This window comes from Sardina pilchardus, chromosome 14, assembly GCF_963854185.1.
Source record: "Sardina pilchardus chromosome 14, fSarPil1.1, whole genome shotgun sequence".
NCBI lineage: Eukaryota > Metazoa > Chordata > Actinopteri > Clupeiformes > Clupeidae > Sardina > Sardina pilchardus.
The window spans coordinates 15,620,416-15,637,472 of record NC_085007.1 but is presented as its reverse complement, the minus strand read 5'-3'; the positions used below and the strand labels follow the sequence as shown (position 1 = coordinate 15,637,472).

Genomic DNA, 17,057 nt, shown 5'->3' with positions numbered 1-17,057 from the left:
TGTTTTAGGGTTATTTTTGTTGTATGGAATTTCTATTCTATTCAGACACAAAATGAAATGAGATAATAAATTACTATTTATCACTGTACTTTTTGTTTTTGTGTAATTTGATTAACGTGTTATGATTCTCAATGCTAAACAAGAGCTCAAGAAAAGACAACACAATTGACACAGACTCACAATGACATAGCTTTGTATTCAGAGAATGTCCTAGTACAAGATTAGCAAGAGTTTTTCTGTCGATCCATTAAATGAGGATATACCATGCTCAAAAAATACTCTACCGTTGCTCAAAAACCTGTCATGTCATCAATTGTCCTGTTGTGGACATACACTATATTGCCAAAAGTGTTCGCTCACCTGCCTTGACTCACATATGAACTTCGGACCTTGCTTTGTGCACTGGTGCACAGTCATATTGGAAAAGGAAAGGGGTATCCCCAAGCTGGGCTTGGTCCCTTAGTTCCAGTGAAAGGAACTCTGAATGCTTTAGCATTAACCAAGAAATTCTGGACAATTCCATGCTCCCAACTTTGTGGGAAGTTTGGGGATGGCCACTTCCTGTTCCAACATGACTGTGCACCAGTGCACAAAGCAAGGCCCATGAAGGCAAGGATGACAGATGACAGAGTTTGGTGTGGATGAACCTGTCTGGCCTGCACAGAGTCCTGACCTCAACCCAATAGAACACCTTTGGGATGAATTAGAGTGGATCCTGAGAGCCAGTCGCCTCGTCCAACATTGGTATGTGACCTCACAAATGCGCTTCTGAAGGAATGGTCAAAAAATTCCATAAACACACTCCTAAACCTTGTGGAGTTGAGGCTGTTATAGCTGCAAAGAGTGGTAATAATAAACCCTATGGATTAAGGATGGGATGTGACCGAGGTTCATATGTGAGTCAAAGCAGGTGAGCAAATACTTTTGGCAATGTAGTGTATACTGAACAGTAGCTTTAACCTTTGTTGCACAGTCAAAACAAAGATAGCCTATAAAAGCATAAGAGTACCGTTTAGATTCCAGAGATCATATACACCTTTAAAACCTGTGTTAATGCATTTAAATATATGCTAACGCACCTATATAGTCATATTACTCAAATAAGAAGGCTGTATCCCTGTATACATTTGGGCTTTGCACCACATTACTAAACGTGCTTACATAACTCAGTAACATGAATGTTGAAAATTGAATGTTCTAAAAGTATATCAAGGCTGGCTCATTGTATTCAACATGGAATTTTAGAACTTTACATTGATGCGGAACAGAATGTTCTGTTAAAATGTTAAAAACTCCTGCTGAAGGGTTAAGGCACTAATATCATTCAATCATTAAACGGGGACTCAGTACCAGTGTTCTATTTTTGTGCAAGTCACAGTTGTTACGGAGCCCCTAAATGGACATAATATGCAAAAACAAATTGTTTTGGAGTTTCTGATGCTCACCAAAACTTTCTTGTGCTCACCAAAAATTAAAAGCCCCTTAGAAGACATGGGCAAAACATTGTTTTGCACAGCAGAAACTTTCACATGCTTACCGAACAAAACGTTTTGTGCGCGCTCAAAAAAAAGATCCCTTTAGGGGCTCCATAGAATATCTTTTTAAGTGAGTATGTCACCTTTGTTGTTGGGTAAATACACATTGGCTCAAGATGACGTACCTGTCCTCATACTGACCTCTACTGAGTAAGGTCACCATCGAGGATGAATAACAAAAATGTCCAACTGGCCTCAGATCCGCTAATGCCATGTCTTCACAACAGCATGAGTCTCTCAACAAAAAACAAGGGAATTATCTGCTCCCATGCATGACACACAGAATTGTGTCAAATAGAGCAGCGTCTTCCCTTAACTAGTCTTTACTAGCTCAGCTCCTCTGAGCGGTTCACTGTCCTCCTGATGCAGTTGGTGCAGTTGTCATGGGAGGGTTGATCTCAGTTGGCTTGGGAATGATGTTAGGGTTTTTGTCTACAATCCCTTTGGTGTCAGTGGTGGCAGAGCCTCCGCCAGAGGTACTGAGCATGACGATGGCCACTATGATGATTATCAGGAACAGTACCACCACAATGGCTATGATTCGAATCTTGCCCTTCCGATTCTCCTTTTCCTGCTTGACCAGGACTTTCTTTGACTGCTTATGGAAGGAAAGGCTCTAGAAAACAGATTGGGTAACATGAGATATGGAAGTAGATGCCTCCCACAGTGAAAACTAACTGAGGTAACGCAATAGAAAGAAAGGATGACACTGAAGTGAAGTGAAGAAAAGGAAGGAGAGTTGAACTCACACTCTTGAGAAGATTATCAGCACGTTCATCCAGATCTGTTAACTTGTCCCCACGTTCTTCAACTTTATTGACATTCTTCTCCATAATCAACGTCAACTCCTCTACACCCTGTTGGACTTGCTGTAGTCTATCAGTCTATGGGGCACAATCAAGTGTTATAGCAACACTGTATCTTAAGAATGACCAGTAGATCATGTATCAATTAGTTGGCAGGGATTGATATGTAAGACAGGCCTAGCAAGTCAGTTCGGAGGACAATAAAAGTCACATACAAAGTGTTCACTCATACTTGGACTCCAAGGGTTTTATTCTTAACCACAACCATAAAAATACAACAAACACTGTGCAATATTTAACCATTTTCTGAGGTAGACTATGCTTTCATCAACCAACTACTTTTGACATCTTTCAAATGAATTTTGATGGTATGGTCCTGTGAAAGTCAGATACCTGTGTCATTCACACAGGCCAGCCAGGATATGCACTATGCAGTTATTTGCTCTGGTTAGGAATACATGACAAAAACGAAAGAAAAGCATCCAAGCATGACCTTGCCAAAACACACCAGTTGGCATTTTAGCCAGTTTCTCACTGTGTCGATAAAACTCTGGGTGATGTCTGTAATGCCTGCTTAAACAAAAACATGCATGGAGCTGCTTTACAATTGCGTGTTGAAAGAACAGACGTTACCCTCGGCTGTAAAATAACTAGAGAATTGTGTCGAGATAGATTAAATGCCTATTGTGCAATTCGCGAAGTCTACAAGACAGCGGACGAGGAGAAATTCAAGCAAGTTGGGGCTACAAAAGTAGGCTAATGTTAACAGAAACGTCACTACAATAGACGTTTTCTTAACCAAACAATACTTTCAAAGAATGTCGTTCAATAAAACTCAAATATCTTAATATAATAAGTAGAATAGTTCAATGAACGTCCATGAGTGAAAACGAAAGAACAAAACGACCCCTGTCATTGTCACTTTCATTTCTTACCATCTTCCTGATTTGTCAAGACTGGATCCAAAGATGGAAATCTGAGTAATGGTTCGCAGTAGCCTAGTTCGAAATAAAAGAACGTGAACTTTAAAGCGTCGAGTCTTCTCCGGGACTTGGAACGCGCTTGTTAGTCCACCGGATTCTTCATAGGAGAAGTTGGAGAACAGGTAAGATATGAGATGGGCGCAAAAGCATATGAGCGCTACAGTTGTACATCAGGCTGCCAACGGAGGGCAGTAGTTAACAATAAAATACAAAACGGGGCAGGACCATCCCCCATTCTTAGTTCAATTCACAGTACCCCATCGCATTTAAAACATAACGCGTTTCTATATTATAGGCCTACATGCCATCAGGAGCGTAAAATCATTTAGGTGCGCCCGTTAGATGTACGACCATACGCAAAAATATCCCTTTAGAGATGTAGGCCTACATGTCAAATTGTCCTACAGAACTTCCCAACTCTGCACAGTAGCCTATCCCAGTAACTGCATGTCAGCAGTAAAATGAGTGAACGCGTTATCAAAATAAACTTAAAACATAACTGTCTAGTAGGCTATGCACGCGCAGACATTGAGTAGAGAGAATATGCACGCAGGCACGACTACTTCCCTTTTACTCAGCTATCTACAGTTGGGTAGCCTATATTTGTTGGTTATCAGCAAACAAAGTTAAGCTAATGGATGCAGCAAAGCTATTTGAGAGTTATTTCAGATGGACAAGAACAAGGTAGGCAATTTGTGTGCTTGTCAGGATGTTAGACTAGCATTACAGCTGTTTAGCGGTAGGCGTGAACGGTAGGCTATGCCAGTACAAAACTAAAGTAACCTTAGCTTTTCTGTATAAAGTTGTCCGAATGTCGGTGTTAGACGTTGTTGTTGTTGTTGTTGTTAAGACATTACATGTGTTGTTAAGATATTACATGTGGATGTTGTTAGAACTGTAGGGTTAGGCTACTTTTTAGCTAACCAATGCACACTAAAATGACACAAGAAGACAAGGTGTGCGTAGGCATTCATTCTATGAGGTTATAAAGAAAGAAAAACAAAACACGTCCCATTTGAGGTGTTGGATGACATGCTTTACAAAAGTCATATAATCAAAATTATGCAATCCATGTTGTAAATGAGCGTGCGTAAAAGTCACATTTGGCTCTTTTGTGTCCAATTTGTCGTCGGCATTGTGGGCTACGCCGTATTCCACTATGCTACATTGTAGATGGCACTTCAATGTATCGTTAGATTTCCCATAATGCAGCACGCCACTATGATTCACCAATGGAATAGTGGTAAACCTCCAGTGCAGCCAATGGCAAGATCAGTCACTCCTCTGCAATACAGAACGGAAGCAGATGCCGTGCACACAGCCTACTATACTTGTCGTCACTAAGCTAGCTAGTTTGTTTGTTTGCTGTGTAGTAAACAGTTTGGCTGCGCAATTGGTTCTCTTAATTAGTCCTTGAAACATTGCATTTCACAATGTGACATCTACTGCCTTGGTTTATCAGTCGGACTTGTTTTACGCTTTTCATATTCCAACTCCTTTTCAATCTGGGTCATGGATGGTGCGGCTGCGCCGGAAGCAACCTCAGTAAGCTTTTAGATAGAATTTCTCTCTTCTGACGGGACATCGGGATGGAGTTACAAGAAATCACACTTTGAAAGAATACCCCCATTCCCGTAACCAGCTTGCTGTTAAGGTAGCAGCGGTGGACGGGACTGCGTACTCAGGTAAACCGTGCTATTTTCATTTAAAATACCGGCGAAAGAACGCTAAGTTCCCGAATGGGTATTTGTAGTGGCCTTCTTCTACGCCCCGTTTCTGCCCAACACACACGACACAACATTTAGGTAAGCAATACAACTCCATCGTAGTAGCCTTGTAAGGCGGCGTTTATAGGTCTCTAAACAGGCTGCGGTGTTTTCCTTTTTCACTATTTGCGTAAAACCACAATGCCTGCCCAGTAGTCCAAGTTGGCTAGCTTGCGCACGTGGAACACTGTATTCTAATGATTTAATCCGTTGTTTCATAACAGCGATGGTGTGGTAGAAATACAGTGGTGGAGTCATTGGTGTTATTGGATCGTCTGATACATAGGTTATATGCGGGTATGTGTTTAAGTTGTCATCGCACGTCGAACGCTTTGAAGTGAGCTTGATTATATGACGCTCTGTTGCATCCAAGCCTTCCCTAATGTCACAAATAATTAATTGATTGGGGCAATGATCGTACCATAAGAATTTAATAAAGTGAGTTATCCAATCGAAGCTCATTTGTCAGTTCCTTGTGTAGAATGATGTATTTTACGTGCTGGTCCATTTTCAGTTAAGTTTTGTATTTACTCCTCTCCAACAGTCGGTGGATATGATGCTGTCCACTGACCCCAGGGCCCCTCAGCCGGGGCCTGTCTCCACCTCTGGACAGCGTCCGCCGGGCCCTCCCCTCTACCAGGACCGATTGGCTGCGGCCCGCAGGGAAGTGGGTGCGGATGGGAAATCCAAAGCAGCCGAGTTGCACTGGAATCTGGAGGCTAAGCCTTGCCTGCAGGTAGTAGAGGGGGGGCAGGGCCACCAAGCCATGTTCTCTCCGAAGAAGCACTGTGTTGCCCCGCAGGTGAGCCATAGTGGAAAGGGCGCTTGTATGAGTGGCAGCAGCATGGATGCCAGCAGACCTCCGGCGAGACAAACAGAGAGGGAACCAGATTCCAGGGTAAGGAATTGAGTGTGAAAGAAATAATATTTGCATATATGATCTGTGCAGGAGTCCTGTTTTCATTATCAGCGTTTCCTTGTCTCTTGCAGGTTTTTGTCACATATAGACAGGCCGGCAAAAGTAGATCGCAGGCCAGTTTTAGTGAAGAAGGTAATGAAAGGATTTTTTTCCCCCACCAAGTTATGCATAGTCCATGTTTAAATACATGGTGCAGTCGTAAATTGTCCTAAAAAATAAATCACATTTATTAACTGTGAGACCTTTTCAGTCTAGCTTGGTAAAGTCTTTTGAGTCTAGCTTGGTAACAACAACATTCTACTCACCTTACTCGCCTTCTGTTTTCATTCTGACACAGAGGGCTCGCCACGAGGTCCACCCGTTTGGAACCCCTCGCCCCCGTACTCCCCGGCTCCCCAGACGGGCTCCGCAGGCGAGCAGCTCGGTGCCCTGGAGCGGTTCCTGACGGCCCACCAGGCCGAGATGAAGAACCTGCTGTCGGGCGCGCTGGGCTCCCTGAGTCAGCGTCTGGAGGTCCTGGAGCACCGCATGGACCAGCTGTGCGAGCAGAGCACCGGACACGGCAACAGCCTGGCGCTGCTCCACAGCAGGCTCGGGCAGCAGCTCGGTAGAGGTCCAGGCTCCACCTCTCCGCTCAGTCCCCCTCCAATGGCCCTGGCGCTGTCACCTAGACACGGTGAGACGGTTATCTATCAGGAGGGTTATTTAGCCAGACAATGTGACCTGCCTTAATAGCTGGATCCTGTGTAGTATATTCCAATGCCTTTGTCACTCGCTTTGGACAAAGGCATCTGCCAAATCCCATAGCCATAACCATAAATGTTACATATGGTGAGTTGTGTGACTTTATGTGAGATTTTACTGGATTTTACTTTGACTGCTTGAACAGTTTAACTGTGACAGTTATGTAGAGACCGAGTCAAGAATGTTTCAATTTGGAAACAAATAGCCTTGATGGATTCTCATGGAAAGAAAATGAAAATCTGTTCCACATATTGTCAAGCAGTAATGATAGCTGAATGATTTTAAATGGTACCAACATTGTAATAACAGAGATCACATTTTTGAAACGTGTCGTGAATTGCAGGGAGATATCAACCCATGATGAAAGAAGAGGATTCAACAATGACCAGGAGCTTTCCTCAAAGGCCCCATCCTGTTTGTCAGGTACCTCTACCTGAAAAGACTGAAAAGACTTCAGAGCCAGTGTGCTCATGGAAGGCGGCCATCTTGTCCCCCACCAGCCTCAGCCCTGTCCAGCGGAGACAACCCTCGAGTGTGCATAACTTAGGCAAAGACAGTTTTTGTAGCCTAGGGTTGGGGATGGCAGCAGCACCACCGTCTCTTGGAGTGTCCCCTCTGGGAGGCTCTTTGTCTCTCGGAGGCCAGCCAGAGCGATGCCTACAGGGTAACTATTCCCCAGTGTCGGACTTTGAAGACGCCGACACGGAACTGGAAGTGGAGAACGGTCAGAACGCCCTGAGCCTGTTAGTGGACACCGTTCTGGCCAGCACAGAGAGCAGCTCTGGCTGGGGACCTCAGCGCTCACTTTTGTCCACGCCGCAGACTTCCGAGGGCATGGAGGTCAAAGTACCCGAGAAGTGTGGCATCAATCAGCCTGGCGCGGAGTCTCATAGTTTACGCATCGCCACGCCACTTCAGGTGCCTTCCATCAGTGTCCAAATCCCCGCGGAGAAGTCGGGAGACGAGCGGAGGCTGGACAGGAGGGAAGGTCTCCTCTGTGCGGTCCAGCAACCTATCAAACTGAGCCCGATAGGCGGACCCCCTTCGTCAGTGCATTCCATCACGGTCATCGGGGAAAGCAGGGTCAAGCCCGAGTTGCCGTTTGGGCAGACGAAAGCACAATCATCCCAGGGGTCTAGGCCAGCCAAGTCGGCGTCAGTGCTTAGCCCCAAGTCTCACTGTGACTCCTCCGTGGAGGTAGAGAAGCCCGAGCGGAAAAAGAGACAGAGAAAGACGGAGAAGACGTCGTACACTAGTTTGTTCACCACCACTGCCGTTTCTTCTTCTACTTCTTCTTCGTCTACTTCATACAACTCCTCCGCTCAGCAGAAAGGACCCCAGAGGCGGGAAGCGGACTCCAGTGGGCGGTGCGATGGACAGCCTCGTCTCGAGGGCTCCTCAGGCAGAACGCAAAGCTCGGGGGGCGAACAGCGCAAGCAGGTTGTGGATGCTGCTGTAGACTCCCTGTCCTTAACCATGATGAATAATGATAATGACAGCCCCACGTCGGCGAAAGTTTCTTATATTGAATTGAAATCCCCAATTCGAGGGCTGACTGGGACTGCTGTTACCGCAGTTGTCCCCCAACGCACTTTAAATAGTCACTCAGTCTCTCTGTGTGTGGAGGCCAAGCTTGGTAATAGAGGTACGAAACAGACTCTGTTACCGTTTCACTCGACCAGTGCTGTGAACGCCCACCATAAACTGTCCACGTCCAAAAACGGCTCCTCGAAGCCCCTGTTCCTTGGGATTAAGTCCGAGTCTGGGGACAGCCAGACGGTCTTGGATCAGTTATCGGACACGGCCAGCCGACTGGTGTCCGGCGACTGCGCCTCGGACGAGACTCTGCTCTCGGCCGGTTCGAGCGGGTTCTGCCGGTTCGGCGATCTGCAGAGCTCGCTGAGCTCCAAGGCGAAGAAGAACCACTGGGACAAGGAGCCGTCCTCGCGCCGGCGCTCCCTGCTCAAGCGGGCGGGGCTCCCCGACCGCGCCGCCAGCCCGCTCGGCCAGCTGCAGCCCCTGGTCAGCCTCGGCGACTCGCTCTCGCTCTCGCCGCCGCTGGCCGCCGCCGGCGTGACGGGCCGCGGCCTGAAGCCCAGCGCGGTGGCCACGCTTGGCCGCAGCACCATCGCCTCCTCCAACCAGCTCCTGCTGGGCAGCGCCAACGCATACCACCACCGCCAGCCGAGCCTGTCGCATCTCTTCCGCACCGCCGCCGCCACCGCGCAGTCGCCCGCGTCCCTGCTGCTCGGCCAGGGGGGCTTCGCCAAGGCCGGCGTCCAGACGGTGCTGGCCATCTCCTCGCCGGGACGCTTCCGCCTCTGGATCAGGCACAGGCGCCTCTCGGCCTTCATGCAGCTCTCGCCGGCTGCCGTCACCACCATTGTCAGCCGCATCGCCCTGTACCGGGACAAGTACCCTCCCCTCAGACCACTCGCTGACTACTCAGCCCCGCCTGGTCTTAGTAATGACCACAGGTGAGATTGCACATCGTTACCCCCAACAAAGGAAAGTTAAAAGCATTATTTCATAAGTAGACATGCTTTTTTGGCAAAGGCCATTTTAATGACTAATATGTACGTATATGTTTCTGTACATAAGTATATGATCAAGTTATCTTTTATTAATATAGATATATACATATATTTATGGTTGCTTTGTAAGTATAAACATCTATTGAGAGGCTTGAGGCTTGATAGTAATGTTCTAATGGGTATGATTACTCATTCATTGCTGTTGTCACAGGAAGTTATTTTCTGTCCTGCTGATCCTCTTTTTGCATTGCTAGCTATGCACATCGATCCTGTCAAGAGGCTGCGTCTCCGCGCAGGACCAGAGCCACAGCACGGTGGGCAATACTCCCAGCCGCACAGTAACCTGATGCAAATCTCTGGGTCCCTCCCTGCCTTAGTGCCAGTAGTTAGTTACATTGCATTACATTTGGCTGACGCTTTTTAATTAGTGAGTGTTAGTTAGTGAGCAGAGATCAAATACTGGTACAATGAAATACTGGTACAATGTAGCCTATGCAGATCAAATACTGGTACATTTGAAATACTGGTACAATGTAGCCTATGCACATCTTGATAGAAATATATTCCAGAGGCTGTCTAAAAGTACAATTCAAAATTCTTCAGTTCAGAATCAGAAGTTGAATTGGAAAACTCTATTAATAGGTTTAAGAAACTTGGCCTGTTGGCCTGTTGTGGACAAAATCAGTCCAAACAGTGAATCTGAATCAAAATCAATAGATTGATTGACAGGTGAGTGTAAATCCAGTCAACCAGGGATTTCCATCAGCACACAAGTTCTCACACTCCCCAAACTAATCCTGACTGCTCTCTGCTGTCAAGGCAGGGGCTACTTGAAAAAAATGCACTTAAGCCTGCTGTCAATCTCAGGCAAACACATGTACTTTTAACTCCATAATCAATATTAACAATGCATTTTGCATCAATTCACCACAGTCTGTTTGCATGGACACAATGTAAATGGATATGTGGTGTTGGTCACATCCTCATGGCTCTTCTCTGCTTGCGTCTCCTGGACAGAAGGCCTCCTTCGTCTCCATCTCCGAGGCGTACCAAAGCCAGGCTCACCCCTGAGCGGAGCCTGGACATCCCACCACGCCACTCCCCTAGCCCCAAGGCCCACCGCCTGGACAGTGCGCCCACCGAGCCTGTGCCCAACTTTGCCAAAGTTAGTGCCAATGTCAAGTACCCGGGCCTGCACAACCACAAGCCATCCAGAGAGGTGCGTCACTTGCATTCGAATACAAGGGTATGGGTTATGGCATAGATATATATACGTATATGCTATGTATATGTGTCTATGGGTTATGGGGTATAGATGTTGGCTCTGCTAAGTCTAGCAAAGAAGAAAGAGGTGTTGCATTTACTCGTAGCAATGCCAGGATAAAATGCACAGTTCTATTGTTACTTGGTCACACTACTGTTCTTTCACAGTACTGCTCAGACATTGTGCTATGCATTTTTTTTAAAGTTTGTCTTCAGAAATAAACGAGTGATTGTAGATTGTATAGAGTTGATGGAAATCAAGGTTATTCATTTTTACCTGTTTGTGTGAAGTATATTTTCTGTATATTCAAAAAGAGGTGACACTGTGGAATAGGCTAGCCCTAATCTTGACGTGGTGTTTTTCGCTTGAAGGTGGGCTTGTATGACGGGAACCTTGGGGCTCAGCCAGGCCAGCGGTCTAAGAGGGTGTCCCAGATACGCATCCGCAAGACTGTTCCGAAGCCAGACAACAACCTGACCCCTATGGGGCTTCCCAAACCAAAGAGGTGACCTGTTACCTCACACATTCCACATTGTTCCTAGTTTTTAATGCTGAAATTCTAATCATGATATCATGAATTCAGAGTTATTTTATGAGTGTATTTTTAACACACTACAAGTGTCAATGTCTAACACTCAAATATGGAAATGTATGGAGTATTATCAACACTGTTGTGTTATTCCCTTGCGCTAGAAGTGTCAATGTCAGAGTGTTTTTCTTTTCCCTTTATTCCTCTGAGCATTTTACAACACTTCAAAATGTATTTGTTTAACACCAAATTTTTCAACACTGTATGAGTGCACTGCATACTCACTATATCTGAAAAAGCTCATAGACTCACCTGTAAGACTACAAGATCCACAGTATCAACACCATCATGCCATAAATGTCTGTGTTTAAATAAGTTTAATGTTGACCCGCAGGACTTACCGGTATACATACAAGTAGCAACACAAGCAGCAGCGCCACATCATGTAGCAAAAGGATAAAGCTGTTACCTTGCCTGGGTGTTCCCATCCTGCCTTGCGCGGCGATTTCATTCACGCTGCTAAGACAGTCTGGAAACTACCGCCCTAGTTTTTGCCTGAGATAGGGGATCAATCACAGAACAGGGGGGAAAGCAAGACGATGATGAGCTATGCACAGACACATTTGATAGACATCCGTGGCGCCCAATGAACAGATTTGGGCATTTTTTTTCAATTAGGAGAAAATGAACGTCTGGTTGCCAGACCAGGTCTCATTTAAGAAGTGGTAGGCGCTAGCCAGGCTAGCCTTGCACCTGAATGTACAGTATGTGGGGACTTGGACGTGAGCTGGTATCCTGTGAGACCATGGGTAGGGTTGGGTATCGTTTGAATTTGAACGATTCCGATTCCGATTCCTTGTTTCGATTCCGGTTCCTAACGATTCTCGATTCCGATTCTTGTAAAAGGCAGGTTAAAAAAAGTTTGGATATTTTAAATGAGCTAGCTAACCAACGGTCTTTCTGAATGACATTTACTATACATTTCTCACAGGGCTGTTTTCAACTACAATATAAATATCAAATCTATTAACTGTCTTGTTGCCTCAGCTCGGTTATGCAAGCACCTTCTTCGTTGGTGTTTAGCGGCTTCTTCTTCCGGTTCGCGGACTGGGAATCGATACTAGGAATTGAAATTTAGAATTGGAAAGCTAGTCCCGGTTCCCATCGATTCTCGATTCTCGATACCCAACCCTAACCATGGGTGGCATGCCCAGTGTGTGAGCCATAGGAGTCCACTCCGTAGTCCCAGACTAAAGGCTGGGGTGCCTGCTCTCTTCATCCACTACACATGGTGTCAAGAGGTGGGAAAGCTTGCTGAGAAGCCATCAGAGGGGTGCCCAGTGTGTTATACACAGCTATACAAGGGTCTATGAGTTTAGGTGAAGCCTTATGTGAGGGAATGCAGAGATGGGTGACACACTAGTTCCATGATATTCTAGATCTTGATGAACCGTAGTGTTCATATCGATTCCTCGTCTAACTTGCTGAAAGATTTAATCTGGACTGCTATCATGTTGTCATCATTGTTTCAATCCATCAGATTGAAGAAAAAGGAATTCAGCCTTGAGGAGATCTACACAAACAAGAACTACAAATCACCAACTCCCAACAGGTCTGTTTGTGATTTCTACTCTGAGTAAAACATTGGGTAATGAAACTCAAAATATTAATTGAAACCATGTTCTCTTGTTTGGTATAAATAATATATTTCCAAATAGTTTGAGAGTCCCTGGATGTCAAATGGTAAACTAGGGTGCCCACATTGTCAAAATGAATACCTTAACTGAACTGTAGGTTACTTTGTGTAAAAGCATGTAAATGAAAGTAAAATTTGCAGGCGTGGTGCCTGAATTCAGGCTTGAGCTCGGCCATGTACAATGTCAAGAAAGGCTATTCTTTGTATTGTGTTTGAATGTCTTTTATAATTTCAGGCACAGATCATTTCCTGTCTATCAGCCCTGAATGTGTCTCCAGTCATGGAGTGATTTTCTCAATTTTTCTGTGTCTCAGGAGTCTTGAGACGATCTTCGAGGAACCGAAGGAGAAAAACGGGGCCCTGGTGTGCATTGGCCACCAGAAGCGCAAGCGTGTGTTGGACTTTCCCGACTTCACATTACCGCGCAAGCGCAAGGCCAGGCCCAACGTGGGGCCAATCCGCATGAAGGGAAGGGCCCGAAGAGGACGAGGCGACGACTCTGACCTCGACATCATGCTAATCGAGAGGCTGAGCGAGCTGGAGGACTATTTCTCTCGCGAAGGCCTGGAGGTCTAAGAACTTGTAGGAAGTGGTAACATAAGTGGGTGGAAGTCCTAATCATGATCTGAAGTCCCCATTTGTAGTCTGCTCTCAGATGTGTTAAACTGCTTGGACAGTACCAAAGGTATGACGATGATAACCTTACAGTGCCAACACAGTCACTGATGGCTTGGTCCTTTTACAGGGTCAGGCAAACATGGCTGGTCATTGTCTCAGTTCACCCCAGAATGGAGATTTCTGCTCTAGAGCGTCCAAAAGTGTGGATCAAGCCCACACTGACAGTAGCCTTTCATCCACCAACAGTTAGACAGGACAATAGTTGGTTTTGCTGCTGTTGTCAATTTGGTTTGACTATTGTGTGTCGGTGGTACATAAAGATCTACCTCCACAGAGCACACACGCTTTAGGGAAACCAAGCTAAACTGAACATCAGTCAATCATGACTGTGAACGAGGGGGGGGGGAATACCTCTAGAACCGCCCGCCCCACCCACAGCCCCAACACAGAGACCTAATATGCACATTCTCTTGTAGAACCTAATAGAGCCTATATATGTGTGTAAGCAACCCAAGCACATCTATGAGGGAAAACCTTAGCACTTTCACCCCTAGACCATGACACCTTAGCCTATTTTATCCCCCTGTATCTCTTTTCTCATAGATTATGACAGGTTGTGCGTTGTCTTATCATTATAGAAAAAAAGGATTGTTCCGCTCCATGGAAACGTTCTTTTTCTAGATGTTGCCTGATACCACAAACTGTACCCTAGAAGACCACTGTAATTTCTTTTGTCTTTTACTTCAGTCCTTTCTTACTCTAAATCCCGGCTGCTATAGGTTGTTGCCTTTCTCTGTGTGTGAGAGTGTGTGTGTGTGTGTGTGTGTGTGTTTGTGTAAGTGTATTTTAAGGGGATCTAGTCTGTGACATCCATTATAGGACTTAAATGTTTGTCTTTTATAGCTCTGGATCATGAAGAGAGCTCAGTCAAGGGCTCTCTGACCGTACAGTTTCCCGTATAAGGAAAGACATTTTTATTTATCTGTCCGGTACTAGACTTTCAAGTATACATAAATGTATGGAGCCACCAAGATGGCCTCTCATCATAACTCTTAAGGGCATGCTGAAGAGTCAGTATTTGTCATCCGCCGGGTGATGTGGTCTGCCAGCAAACACGTTTCGCTACTCATTCAAGTTTCAGATGTCGTCAGTTTAGCTTGGAATGTGCCGTGTCTTTTTCTTTTCAGCATTTTTTTCCAGCTTTTTTATTATTTTTGCCATTTGCAATTAGCTGATGACTAGTGATTTCCTTGAAGAAATGCTGAAGAAATCATGGCTCAGTTTTTGGACCTACCTGTGCCCGTGTTCACAATATCAAACTCTGAGAGCAGTATCCTCTCCAGAGTTTGGACTTTACATTGTTGGGATTTCTAGTATTTTGCCCTCGTGTATGCAGCTCTATTGTGGTGCTTTGTTTTTCTCTTACAATCTGCTTTAGTTTGGTGAAGTATGCAATGTTTTTTGTTTTTTTTGTGTGTGGATTTCTTTTTCTACGTTGTTTTTTTGTTTGTTTGTTTGTTTTGTCTGGTTTGCTATTCTCTACGTCCATGAATTAGAGTTGGTGGGGCGGAGGGGGGTCCTGCTTTTGACGAAATTCAAATACCTCTTCAGTACCTCTTCAAAACAAGACCACGGAGGGCTGTGGGCTGTTATTAGTATTTATTCCCCATTTTACTTTGCCTCTGCCCACTGTTTCCAGCGGTATGAGATGAAACATGGGATTTTTTCAGTTTTCTCATCCTGGTTGCATGTCTTCTCATTTCCTGCTATATTCCATAAAAGCTGCTATGTCCCTCAATCATTATTACACCCATATACACACACATAGATGCGCTTAAGGCTAGATATTAATTACAGCATTTTAGATCACTTTAACATTTTTTAATACAGATACCAATCCAGGCCATTTTAGGCAGGAAGATGCGAGGCTGCTACTAGATCCCTTAACCGTTAGCGTTGATAACTCCTTGTTTTATATGTGCAATAAATATGGTCCGTACAGATAGTAATTTATGAATTCACAGCTTTCTTTGCCATTCAAAACAGCTCTCTTCTGCTCTTCGGCCGTAACAAATAGTTCCTGGGTGTATTACATTATTAGGCAGATCAATGGCAAATCCATGATTACCTTTTTGGGGTATTTCATATTATTGACATCTCTTTGGGAAAAAAAATGTAAAGCCAGCAAAAAAAAAACAAATACACTTTGTCCTCAGTTATGCCTCAAGCTGCTATGTGGCTCAACTGATGAACTACTTGTATAAAGATTCATTTGGTTCTCTGAAGGGGAAGAAGGTGGCAACAAACGACAATATTCATCAAGTGTACTAAAAGAAAATCTGTGTACTTTCAGTATACTTGAACAGGCTACGGTGAGCCATGGCTTATCACATATACAGCTTAGTGGTGTTTTTTTTCTCTCAGATCATTTGTATAAAGTGTCTGTTCAAATTTCTGCCAGTAGACAGGTTTGTTCAAAAGATTTTGTACATTTATTTTTAAACCCGTTTTTGTGTGAAATACTGGAATTAATTGGCACACACATTGTGTAATAATGTTTTAAGAGTAGCCTACAAAAATGCAGTTTCAGTTCTCAATCATACACTTAAAATGTGAAGATTTCTTATGTTTTGTTTGGATGTTTTGTCTTTTTTTATTTCTCTAATTTTATAAGCACTCTAAGGACTGCCATTTTTATTGTTTTCCCTCGTATTCTGGACCTATAACCGTAGTCACTATGTAACCGTGGCCAAGGCCTGCACTTAACCCTCCCCAAAGAGCCAGATCCTTTTGAGAGTGTAGTCTCACTGTCTGCCCCCCTGAGTGGGTAGGATTGTTAGCAAAAATGTGATTTTTATTTCCTGTGTACACAGTGTGTGATGTGAATGTCTTTTTTTCCCTTGCCACACCAACACCCCAATCCTCTATGCTGTAACAGAAAGTATTGTATAGCCTACACTGGTCGTGAAAAGTGACTTTAGGATTCCCATTCTTTTGATAGGGTGTGGGGAGGGGGGAGTATAATGACATTGATCCCTGAGTTCTGTTGATCCTTAACTCTCATTTCCTTCACAGTATTAGAAATTATGCACACAGTGAAAGTTTTTTATTTTGGTTATCAACTGAGAGACCAACACTAAAACAAGTAAAGTTAAATGGTTGTGACTTTGATTTCAATATATATTTTATGAATAAAAATAGTGTTGACATTTGCCTAGATTTGTATGATTTTTTCCCCCCTTCTTACGGTAAGGTTTTTCTTTATGCTTAGTTAGGTAATCTAACTGAAATGTGGATAAGTGAGGGGAAAATGTTATGCTATGTAGTGAGGGTAGACTATGCAACTACAGAAAGAAAAGATGAAAACTCGGAGGCCCAGCTCGAGCTTAAGCAAATGTTCAATAGAGACGCCTTTCCAGGCCACCCAAGAGGCAGCCAAGCTCCTTGTGGAGTGGGCTCACGAGCTTTCAGGGGGTTACACCTGTGATTTTGTAGGCTACAGCAATGCCCTCATAGCCTGATACTGCACTGGCACGTGATGATTTGTTTCAACCAATACAGGGGGAAATTCCTCTGTACTGTATGCAATTAGATAAACTTGACCAATCAGAGCAACAAAACATGTGAATCCTGTTGGGAGAACAGGCAAAAACGTCCTTCTTG

General features: G+C 44.6%; 1 protein-coding gene and 1 long non-coding RNA gene across 3 annotated transcripts; one reads left to right on the top strand and one right to left on the bottom strand.

Annotated features, from left to right (window-relative positions):
* Positions 1 to 2,014: 2,014 nt before the first annotated feature.
* Positions 2,015 to 3,457, bottom strand: LOC134100739 (uncharacterized). Its single transcript, XR_009941306.1, has 3 exons — positions 3,277 to 3,457; positions 2,285 to 2,419; positions 2,015 to 2,151 (listed from the first exon to the last, which is right to left on the bottom strand). It is a non-coding gene; the product is annotated as an uncharacterized LOC134100739 (long non-coding RNA).
* Positions 3,458 to 4,638: 1,181 nt separating this feature from the next.
* On the top strand, positions 4,639 to 16,606 carry wu:fi75a02 (uncharacterized). Of its 2 annotated transcripts, none has more exons than XM_062554264.1 (10): positions 4,639 to 5,009; positions 5,635 to 5,988; positions 6,081 to 6,141; positions 6,347 to 6,685; positions 7,097 to 9,230; positions 9,542 to 9,601; positions 10,308 to 10,506; positions 10,923 to 11,056; positions 12,621 to 12,692; positions 13,091 to 16,606. In XM_062554264.1, the coding sequence occupies exons 2-10, from the start codon at positions 5,644 to 5,646 to the stop codon at positions 13,350 to 13,352; spliced, it is 3,606 nt and encodes a 1,201-aa protein (XP_062410248.1). In that variant the 5' UTR covers positions 4,639 to 5,009; positions 5,635 to 5,643; the 3' UTR covers positions 13,353 to 16,606. The 2 variants fall into 2 exon arrangements, with proteins under 2 accessions (XP_062410248.1, XP_062410247.1); XM_062554263.1 differs by having other exon boundaries at positions 10,305 to 10,506.
* Positions 16,607 to 17,057: the final 451 nt, after the last annotated feature.